The sequence below is a fragment of the Mus caroli genome, chromosome 15, assembly GCF_900094665.2.
Source record: "Mus caroli chromosome 15, CAROLI_EIJ_v1.1, whole genome shotgun sequence".
Classification (NCBI taxonomy): Eukaryota; Metazoa; Chordata; class Mammalia; order Rodentia; family Muridae; genus Mus; species Mus caroli.
Window position 1 is genome coordinate 76,030,697 of NC_034584.1, and position 11,730 is coordinate 76,042,426.

Here is an 11,730-nt window from a genome sequence, read left to right on the forward strand (position 1 = left end):
GGAACTCACTTTGTAGACCAGGCTGGCCTTGAACTCAGAAATCCACCTGCCTCTGCCTCCCGAGTGCTGGGATTAAAGGCATGCGCCACCACGCCCGGCTTGTGCCCCACTTTTGTGCATGGTGCCTGTACAGGCCTGAAGAGGTAGTTAAGTCATCATCGTAGCTCCTGGTGCTGGCATTAGACAACGGTGAACTGCTACGTGGGGCTGGGAATCAAATCCAGGGCCTCTGGAAGAGCAGCCAGTGATCTTAACTATTCAGCCCACCCCTTCTTATTCTTTTTCTTCTGTTTTGTTTTGCTTTTTTTTTTTCCATTTTTGTTTTCAAGATAGGGTTTCTCTCTGTAGTCTTTGCTGTCCTGGAATTTGACCTGTAGGCCCACTGGCCACAAATTCACAGAGATCCATTGCCTCAGCCTCTGAGTGCTGGGATTGAAGGTCTGTGCCATCACTGTCCAGCCCTTCTTATTCTTTTTAATTGCTCCTAACTTACTTTCTTTATAGCTGAGGTCAAGCATTGCTTTTGCCACCAAGAGACAAAGGAAAGATGAAGCAGAGCCAAGGGGGAGACACTAGTGTGGCCTGTCGCCTTCCATCTGGCTACAGTCTCCACCACAGCTTACTTGTTCTGACCTCAGTGATGCAGTGGATGGTGGCTGTTTGAAAGTTGTTGGAAGTACTTGTAACAGCTGAATGGCATAGCACTTCTGTAGGTCCTGAAAATGTTAATAGTCTATCTAGATTCTGTGGGAGCTTTGTTTGTTTGTTTTGGGTCTTTTTGTTTATTTGTTTGTTTGTTTGTGGTGGCTTTGTTATATAAGCCGTGCTGGTCTGGAAGTGCTCTGTAGCCAGGCAGGCCTCAAGCAGGCCATCTTTCTTCTTTAGCCTCCCAGGTGATGGGGTTAATGTTGTGCACTGTCATGCTAGCCTAGAGAAGGAAGCATCAGAAGCCGATTCATCCCCCTCTTCTGGCCTCTGTGCGCACTGCATTCATGAAGTACAGATATACATGCAAACAAAACACTGGTATAACAGGTAAATACATCTTTAAAACAAAGAATCAAGGATGTTTGCCTGTACCTGGTGATGCATACCTCAAATCCCAGCACTTTGGAGACTGAGGCAAGAAGAATACAGGTCCAGCCTGGGCTACCAGCAAATGAGATCCATTTCCATTTAACTGAAAGCAAATGCTAGAGTTGGGCAGTGTTTTTGTTTCATAGCTTCAGATATATGGGAGACCGAGGCAGGAGGATTGCTTAGTCTACGACCTTCAGTCTAGGTCGCATAGCAAGACACTGAGCACTGCCTGTCGGTTTGGTAGATTCAGATTCTCTTGTCACCCAAGCTGCTCTGGAGGTTGCTGTGCAACTTAGGGTAACCTTGCTTTCCTGGTTCTAACCCTGACCTGCCTCCTGGGTGTTGGGATTATGGGCATGTTGCACCACCTCACATGACTGCTTTGTTCCATCTTTGAGACCCAAATAAATAAATAGGATACATCATAACTTATGATAGCCCTTTTCTTATTTTAAGACCAAAAATAAATAAATAAACAAACAACAAATAAATAGACCACACTGTAACTCATGATGGCCCAAAACTCAAATGTGGCCCAACTTAGCCTCAAACTCACAGCAGTCCTACTGCCTCAGCCTCTCTGGTATAGATATGATCTTTCAAATTTTTTCTTTATGGAAATAAAGTCTCACCTGTTATCTCTGGCTGGCCCAAAACTTGCCATGTAGACGTATGGACTTGTTACATTCCTCCTTCCTTTGCTTCCCAAGAATTAGTATTACAAATATAATATACATCCCCACATCTGGCCTGGCACCATCTCTGTTTAAACAAAAATTTAAGGCCCCTTCCCCCATAAAAATAAACAAACTTAGCCTGGTATGGTAGCATACTCCTTTGATCAGAGGCAGATATATTTCTGAATTCCAGGCCACCCTGGCCTACAAAGTGAGTTCTGTCTCAAGAGAAGAAACAGTAATTCCCATTTGCTGTCCTTCGCTATCCCTGGTTTTAATCTTTCTTCGCACCAGGGATCTTCCTTGACTTGATGCATCTGAAGAAGCCAGAAGGCTTTAATGTATCCAAGTTCTACAGGGACATCATCACCACCGCTGAGGACGAGGACCTTGGGGTTCACTTTGAGGAGTCAAGCAAGCTGGAAGACCTGCTAAGGAAGGTTCGAGCCAAGGAGACCAAAAAGCGAGTTCTGTCCAGGTGGGCACCCAGCCTGGGCTAGCCTGCTCATACCTCCTTTAACAAATTGCAGGCAAGGCATAGATTTGACTTCCCCACACTGTTCTCCCACTGGCCTCCTCGGGATAGCATGAACTGTCAGTTCTCTTCCCCAGCAGGGTGTGTCTCCACAGTAACGCAGCAGCCTTCTGTGTCCTTGAGCGCGCGCTAAGTACTCTGAGCATCCTTTGGTACCTCCTCCCCTTTCTGTCCATGGCAGGTGGTAGTGACATCTGCACCATTAGGTTATTTATCGTAAGGAGTGAGTCAGAGACATCTAACATACAAGTACGCTTAGCAGATGCTATGTACTGATAAGTTATATATATGTATGGGTGCCTATGTATGGAACAGGGGAGCAGGCATTGGATTCCTTAGAACTGGAATTACAGACGGTTGTGAGCCACCTGATGTGGATGCTGGGAATTGAACTCAGGACCTCTGGAAGAGCAGTAAGTGCTCTTAACCACTGCGCCATCTCTCCAGCTGCCAGATGTTAGTTATCGTCATTAAAATTATATTATCATTCAGCTAATAAGCTAGCTCTCTAGGTAAAGGTGCATGCTGCCAAGCCTGACGGCCTGAGTTCTCCTCCTGGGATCCCTGTAGTGGAGGAAAAGAGCCAACTTCTCAAGCTGTCCTCTGCCCTCCCACACCCGTGTTGTGGATATGCACCCTCCCCCCAGATAAATAAGTGCTTTTGTTTTTCCAGACAGGGTTTCTCTGTGTAGCTCAGGGTGTCCTGGAACTTGCTCTGTAGAACAGGCTGGCCCTGAAATCAGACCCACCTGCCTCTGCCTCTGCCTCCACCCAAGTGCTGGGATTAAAGGCGTGGACTACCATGCCTAGCTTTAATTGATTTTTTTTTTAATAGCATGAGGTGAATAATAATCAGATTGTTAGATTTTGTTTTTAAGATTTGTTTATTATACGTAAGTACACTGTAGCTGTATTCAGACACACCAGAAGAGGGTATCAGATTTCATTACAGATGGTTGTGAGCCACCATGTGGTTGCTGGGATTTGAACTCAGGACCTTCGGAAGAGCAGTCAGTGCTCTTAACCACCGAGCCATCTTGCCAGCCCTGTTAGATTTCAATTATTTATTTATTTATTTATTAAAGACAGGGTCTTGCTGTGTATTCTAAGCTGGGTTTTCAGATGTCTACTATCATGCTTGGCTGCGTTTTACCTTTTCTCCACCTCTCCATTTGTTCTTATTACTGTTTGGGACAGCGTCTTGTGTGTAGACCTGCCTACCTGGTACTTGGTCATATTTGTTCCCCATGCTGGCCTTGAATTCAGGGCGTCTTACTGTCTTAGTCCCTCACCTGCTGGGATTGGCCATGTGCCCCCATGCCCAGTGCTGAACTCTGTCTGCAGCCCACTCACTATTTGTGTTTGGACTAAGGTTATTGGACAGAGTAACACAGACTGGAACTTGGATGCTGTGAAAACCTTTTACATAGGAAAGTACAGTCTGCTCGCTCATACTTGCTTTGTTTCTCTTTCCCTTTCCTCCCCCAGGTTAAAGTTTAAGCTCGGTGAAGACGTAGTACTCATGGTGGGTATTTATAACTTGGTCCAGAAAGCTAACAAGCCTTTTCCCGTGAGACTCTATCGGGAAACGAATGAACCAGTGAAAACCAAGACAAGGACTTTTAATGTAAACACCGGCAGTCTGCTCCTGCCTAGTGACACCAAGCGGTCTCTGGTAGGTGGCTAACCTTTCCTACCAAATCTTGTTTAAGAACTGACAAGGAGGTGGACCTGTAGAGGTGGCTCAGCATATCCTGTCCATGCATCGTACCCAGGTTCTGGTCCCAGCATCCACATGGTGGCTTACAGCCAACCATACTTTGGTTTCAGGAGATTAGACCCCTCTGTATGCATGAGGCATGCACACATGGTGCACATACATACATGCAGATAAATAACTCTTTAAACAACAGGAGCTGGACATGATGGCACATGACTTGAATCTCAGAACTCAGGAAACAAAAGCAGGCAGATCTCTGGGGACAGCCTGGGTTACAGAGTGTGTTCCAGGACAGACAGGACTGTGTAGAGACCGTGTCTGGGGGAAAGAAAACCAGACAGACTCACTGAGCAAGCTAGCCAGTGAAGAAAGTCACTGTAAACTGCGTCTTTCTGGATAAGCAGTCAGGACAGGAAGCAGCTGGCCTTGCAGCTATGGCATATGTCAAGGGACAGGCCAGGTGTTGGTGGCTTGCTTAGCACACACTACTGTAACCGTTTAAGTACAGCGACAACGAGATCTTTGTGGTTACCCCAGGTGGTGAGTGAGGAGTTAGAGTTTATATACATGCAGCTCACTATTCGTTAGTGAGAAATTCTCCTTGCTGAACTAGTCAGATCTTTTTTCCTTCCTTTGAAATGACCACATCTGTTTTTCTGAGCATGAAAAGAAAGTACAGTACATTCTCTCTCTCTCGTCCTCTCTCTGCTGTACATTCTTTACCAGGATGCGATATTGAAAAGCAAGCATGACCTTTTGTTATTTTGAGATGGGTTCTCACTCTGTAGACCAGACTGGCCTTGGATTCAGAGATCCACTTGCCTGTCTCCCTACTGCTGTGATTAAAGGCATGCCCCACCATGCCTGGCTGAACACATCCTCTTTAATTATGTAAAATGTGGGAGAGGATCAGATTTTTATATAAGTTCAGGACCCAACTGACTAAAAGAAATATTTTTATTCAATCCATGAGGTTTTTTTTTTTGTCTTTTTGTTTGAGTATACATTTCATACCAGATGGTTTCTCCTGCTGCTTGAAGGATACGAGGTATGAAGCATGTTCTTCTATTTGTAAGGGACTAGATTGTCAGATGGACTTATGGGGCAGCCGCTCTCTGACCACTGAGTTTCTTTATTAATTCAGTCGCCTGAATAAATCTGAAGGGCCTTTTGTTGTTGTTATAAACTCAAATTTGACTCTGCCCCTATGTGTACTATCCACTTGCCTGTAGAGGCCGGAGGAGGACAGTGGGTCTTCTGCTCTGGTCCCCTCCTCCTCAGTTCTTTGAGACAGGACCTCTCCCGGAACCAAAGCTTACGGTTTTCCTAGCCAGATTGGCTGCCAGCAAGCCTCACGACCCTTCTGTGTCCTCCCCCAAACCAACACCGGAGTTGTGGGCACATCAAGTGGTACATGGCCACCAGGGATCTAAACACATCCTCACAGTTGTGTAGCAAGTGCGCTTCCCACTCTGCCTTCTCCCTGCCCCTCCCAGAGCTAATTCTAAGTTGCTGATGTTTGGTGGCCGCAGGTTCATCTCCACACAGCCCTTTTGTGGCCCTTACTATGCCGACCCGTTCTCCTTTAGACTTATGGGACGCGTCAGATTGTGCTGGAGAAAGAGGAGACAGAGGAGCTGAAGCGGTTTGATGAGCCAGGTTTGATCCTCATGGGCTTTAAGCCCACGGTGATGCTGAAGAAGCAGCACTACCTGAGGCCCTCTCTGTTCGTGTACCCGGAGGAGTCCCTGGTCAGTGGTGAGTGCCGGGACTCCCTGCTCAGAGTCCCTGCGAAAGGGTCAAAGTGTAGACACCCTATTTTGGGGGACGTCCCTGGTAAATGGTTGTTCAAGGGACAGCCAGCGCCTGTCACTGGGTTTGTTGGGCTGTGTTTCCTAAATGGATGCTGCTGAGATACCTACAAGAGATGCAGCTGGAGTAAAAAGAAGAAGAAGGAAAAAAAAAAAAAGAAAAGAAAACCTGTAAGACTGTGCTGGGCATGAGGGGAGAAGGAGATGCAGGCCACTGTGACATTTGTTTTTTAGGGAGCTCAACCTTGTTCAGCGCTCTGCTCACCAAGTGTGTGGAGAAGAAGGTCATAGCAGTGTGTAGATACACACCCCGCAAGAATGTCTCCCCGTATTTTGTGGCTTTGGTGCCACAGGAAGAGGAGCTAGATGATCAGAACATTCAGGTGACCCCAGGAGGTATGTGGCAGAGAGATCCCCTAGGGGGCCTGAAGCACCTGAGCCCCCAGCATCAATTAAGCCATGGAAATGTGTGTTTAAAAGCCTTAAAAGGTTTTGTAAGTCCACTAGGCAAGGCCACCAAGATGGTCATGTGGAGAGAGAACATAGTCAGGCTTCAAGATTGTCTCCATCCTGACTATTTGCACATAGTCAGGCTTCAGGATTGTCTCCATTCTGACTATTTGCACATTTCTGCTGCAAGTGGCAGGGCTTCTCTGCTGATATTTTTCTTTATTGAAAGTGTCTCATCAGCCTTCATGCTTGGTTTTTGTCCTGTAAGTGCCAAGGTTATGTGGTATAATGTAAACTGCTTAGATATTTGAAGTCAGTCTTGCTTTAGTCTCTTCTTAGCCCCTCCATGCATGGTCTCACTCTGCAGCCCAGGCTAGGACTTGTGTTCCTCCTGCCCAAGCCGTCTGAGTGCTGGGATTACAGGTATGCACTGACACACACAGCTATGACTGTCCTGTGGTAACAAGCCGTCTTAGTGGTGGGATTACAAGAGGTCATTTTCCAGTTTTGGGGGAACCATATTCCAAAGATGGTCCTGAACTCACCCCCACCATGGTGAAAAACTGGAACTGGGGCATGAATTCAATGAACTCAAATAGGAAGAGACCAAGGTGGCCCCCATCGTAGCACTCCTGGGAGGCTTCCTGGAAGAGGTGGAGCAGATCAGCATCAGCATCTGGACACACACAGCTATGACACACACAGCTGTGACACACACAGCTGTGACACTCAGCTATGACTGTCCTGTGGGATATGTCCTGGAGCTTACTCTCTTTTGTTTTAGACCCTCTCTGACACTTGTTAGCCAGCCAACTCGGGCACACAAGTTAAACCTCCATTCTCACTGGGAAGCTGTTCTATATTTGAGATAATTCAGTGTTCATGCCTCCCACTAGGTGTCCCTGATGGTCCTGCCTAAATGCAGTCCTCTCTAGCCCCCCAAAGATGGTACTGTCCAGCTGGCTCTGGATTATCTAAAATGAAGAGGAGGAGGAGGAGGATAAGTAGTGGCTGGGACCAACCACTGTTGCCTGGTTGTGGCTCCGTGTTGGGGCATCCCTTCTCTGTCAGGCTTCATGTGCGTCCCTGGAGAGTCTGTCTGTTAGTCTGACTTTCACATGTGACCCCTGGTAAAGGAGAAATTGGATTTGTGACCCTCAGCCCCAGCACCACAGTATACAGAGGGACAAACGGCAGAATCGTAAGTCATATCTCAGAAGACCTGTCTCCCCACTTCAGGCTTCCAGCTTGTCTTCCTCCCGTATGCCGATGACAAGCGGAAGGTGCCCTTTACTGAGAAGGTGACGGCCAACCAGGAGCAGATAGACAAGATGAAGGCCATTGTTCAAAAGCTCCGCTTCACATACAGGTGAGCTGGGTCACCCTTGAGCATTTTTTGGAGCCGTCTCCAGAGTTGAGCCCTATCAGAAATTCAAGTTAGACATAGACTAAGAGGGAAACCAGGAAATCATTCCTTAGCACCAAGAACTTCAAAAGTACATAAGAGCTTCTGCTTACTTAGCTTTTTTTTATTTTTTATTTTTTGGGTTTTCGAGACAGGGTTTCTCTGTGTAGCCCTGGCTGTCCTGGAACTCACTCTGTAGACCAGGCTGGCCTCGAACTCAGAAATCCGCCTGCCTCAGCCTCCTGAGTGCTGGGATTAAAGGCGTGCACCACCGCTGCGCGGCCACTCTGCTTACCTCGTAGAGTCTCCGCCTGTGCTGGTAGAAGCCGTGAGTGGTGGTGTGTACCTGTAACCCCAGCCTTTTCTAATTGATACTGGAGTATTACACATTTGAGGCCAGCCTGGGCTTTCTTCAGAAAAGAAAGGCTAGTTGTTTAACAAGTTCAAAAAGAGTGGCACATGCTTATTTCTTGTTTGTGTTAGATGGGATCTTACTCCATAAATTAGGCTAGCCTAGAACTCACTGTACAGCTAGGCTAGACTGAAATTTGTAGTATTCCATCTGCCCCAGTGTTCTGAATGCTCGGATTACAGGTTTGTGGCACGATGCCCCCTACCTTTGTAAGACTTACTTATTTTTATTTCGTGTGTGTGTGTGCAGGGGTAAGCATGCATGTGGATACATGCACCACTGTCTAGGACTAGTGTTCAAGGAGTTACATCCTCTAGGACTGGAGTTTAAGCTGGCTTGAAGTGCCACATAGGTGCTGGGAACTGAACCAAGACCTCTACAAGGGCAGCAAGTGCCCTTACTTGCTGTCTCTCCAGCCTTCAAGCTACTTTAATTAATTAATTAATTAAATTCGAGGCAGGGTTTCTCTGTGTAGCCCTGGCTGTCCTGGAGAGTTCCTCTATAGACCAGGCTGGCCTCGAACTCAAAAGTTCTGCCTGCCTCTGCCTCCCGAGTGCTGGGATACGGGTCACTGCAGCAGGCTCTCAGGTCACTTTTTAATAATGGAAAACATCTCTTAGAGCCTACATATGACTGCAGACACCTGTCACGTGCCATGTTTTTCAGTTTGTATTTTCTGTATGATACCCACCTCCTTAAGAGTTCACTGTAGAGAAACCACAGGACGATGCTGCGCTGTTCTTTGTCATCTTGCCCAGCTGCAGTGTGAGACCCGCTGGTTAGCTGCTGTCCCCGCCCAGCCCTCGGCCTCCGCCACTTTCTGTTCCTGAGAGTTGACTGTTGCAGATGTGCACATGAGGCCTGCCCTTCCCTGAGTCTGCCCCTCAGGGTAATGTCATATAGACTGAGCAGTGCTGGTGTGCAGTGTCTGCATTTCCTCCTGTCTTTAATCAAAACATTTTTTCAAAAAAGATTGGTTTTTATTGGTGCTGGTCCTCTCGAAGACCACAGAGCTGTCTCTCTGGACCCTTCTTCTTTTGTTTGTTTGTTTGTTTGTTTTGAAGGCTAATCTTCTAATATACTTAAATATATACCATACTATAATCTTAATATATATTATATATAACGTATATAATATGCTATGTTGTTTAACTAAGTGGAAGTTTCTATGTTTTGGCTGTTATAGGTTCTAATGAAATGGTGGTGTTAATATACTGTTGTTATCTTAAGTTCAATTTTTGGATAGTTCTATTACTTTTTAAGATTTATTTATTGTTATATATAAGTACACTGTAGTAGCTGTCTTTAGACACACCAGAAGAGGGCGTCAGATCCCATGACGGATGGTTGTGAGCCGCCATGTGATTTCAGGATTTGAACTCAGGACCTTCGGAAGAGCAGTCACTGCTCTTAACTGCTGAGCCATCTCTCCAGTTTTTATTTAAAAAACTTAGATCTTTATTATTTATTTTGTGTTTGACCAATTCATGGTTAGAGGAGAAGAACCTAAAGGCGTTTGCTCTCTCTCCTGTCACGTGGGTTCTGGGGATTGAACTCAGGTACTCAGGCTTGGTAGCAAGTCCCTTTGTCTTACCAGCTCCTTATTTGAAATATTTTACAATTTTATTATCTGTGTGTGTGTGTAAGTAATGTGTATACAACTCTCAGGAATTGTTTGTCTTCCACTGTGGGTTCTGAGATCAAACTCAAGTTGTCAGCCGTGCAGCAGCAAGCCCTGGAAGCAAGTGCTTCCACCCATGGAGCCACCTCACTGGTGGCAGCTTTAATATTTGAGGACCCTCCATACAGTTTTCCATGGTTCCTACCTGTTTTGCATCTTCACCGCCACACTCCTTGTCTTCATTTTTGCTTTTAGAGACAATATTTATTACTCATGGTGGTGGGCCATGCCTGTAGCTCCCCGCTCAGAAGGTGGAGGCAGGAGCATTAGCAGTTGGAGGTCATCCTTGATTATAGTGAGTTCAGGGCTTGGTTTGGGATACATGACATCATTTCCAGGTGGGAGGACAGATGGAGTGGAGGACGAATGTAGGGAGGAAGGACAGACAGACACTGAGTGTGTAGTCCTGGCTTGTCCCGATACTGGTCTGCTTACTACTGACTGCCTCCCGAACGCTGGTCTAGAATTTGCTGTGCAGCCTAGGATGAACCTGAACTACTGATCTTGCCTTAACCTCTCCATGCTGGGATTCCAAGCAAGTGCCACCATGCCAGGTTTATTTGGTGTCAGGAGTTGAATCCAGGGCTTCGTGGCTGCTAGTCACTCTGAGATGTGAGGTGATAGCTCATCGTGGTTTCATTTATATCTCCCTAATGATAGCTAACGACAGTTGAACAGCTCATATGTCTTGGCCATTTGTATATCTTCTCAGGACACATGGTGTGACTTTTTGGTTTTTGTTTTGTTAACTTTCTGAGACATGTCTTGCTCTCTAGCCCAGAGTTGCTTGGGTGCTGGAGTTAGCAGATTGCATCACCACGCTTCAGTTGTAGTCTGTTTTAAAGTCAATTTTAAAAAGTCAGATTTTTTCTTTATTTTCTCATCAAGTTAGAGCCCTTTTCACATTCCATCTTTGATACCTGTTACTTCTAGTTCTGGGCAAATGATCCTTTTCATTGGGTGTGGCATACACCTGTAATCCCAGCATGTTGAGCAGTGGAGGGAGGAGGACCAGGAATTCAGGGTCATCCGTGGCTACACAATAAGTTTGAAGCCAGCTTGAATATATGAAACCCTGTCTCCTCCCACCCCCCACCCCCAAAAAAGAAAGGCTTTCCCTTCAGCTCTAATGTCCTGCTCTACTCCTTCCCCTGAAAGTATGAGCGCTAAGACTCTACCATGGAGGGCTGGAGATGTACCTTCCTAGCATGTACAAGCTCTGGGTTTGATCTCAGGTGTATGTCTCACAAACATACACACCACCAACAAAAAACATTCCGTGTGTTAGATGCTGTTCCATATGCAATACTGTTGTGGGAAATATTTAAAAATAAACCTGCCAACTCTCCTCTACACATAGCCACACCTCAGTCCCATCCTTTTATCCTCCTAAGAAACTGAAAAGGGGGCTAAGATGTCTAATAGTTGCAAGCTCTTGCAGAGGACTAAACTTTGATTCCAGGCACCTATGTCAGGACACCTCTGACCTCTGCAGGCATGGTGCACACAGACACACTTTAAAAAAAAAATGAAAGAACCCTGAAAGGTTGGTTTTGTGCCCATTTTACAGATCAAACAGGCTTAGAAGACACAAGGCCCCCTTTCAGTTTCATCCAACTAGGAAAGCAGTAGAGGGGGGCAGTGGTGGCGCACGCCTTTAATCCCAGCACTTGGGAGGCAGAGGCAGGCGGATTTCTGAGTTCGAGGCCAGCCTGGTCTACAGAGTGAGCTCCAGGACAGCCAGGGCTACACAGAGAAACCCTGTCTCGAAAAACAAAAAAACAAAAAAAAAAAAGGAAAGCAGTAGAGAGCAGGCTTCAGCTCTACCTGTGTGACTCTGGCTTCAGTCTCCTAACTCCCACGCTGCTCTGTGCACAGAAGACACAGTTGTCATTCTGCATCTTCTATTCTCCTCTCCGCCCTAAGCTTCTAGTGACAAGCCAGGTTTGCTCTGTTCCA

General features: G+C 46.3%; 1 protein-coding gene across 1 annotated transcript in view; it reads left to right on the forward strand.

Annotated features, from left to right (window-relative positions):
* Positions 1-11,730, forward strand: part of Xrcc6 (X-ray repair cross complementing 6) — a 22,823-nt gene that overhangs the window by 7,038 nt on the left and 4,055 nt on the right. The window contains exons 6-11 of the mRNA XM_029469523.1: positions 2,052-2,235; positions 3,781-3,967; positions 5,602-5,770; positions 6,058-6,219; positions 7,513-7,642; positions 9,967-10,022. Of these exons, the coding sequence (XP_029325383.1) occupies positions 2,052-2,235; positions 3,781-3,967; positions 5,602-5,770; positions 6,058-6,219; positions 7,513-7,642; positions 9,967-10,022 (888 nt within the window). The remainder of the gene's footprint in view (positions 1-2,051; positions 2,236-3,780; positions 3,968-5,601; positions 5,771-6,057; positions 6,220-7,512; positions 7,643-9,966; positions 10,023-11,730) is intronic.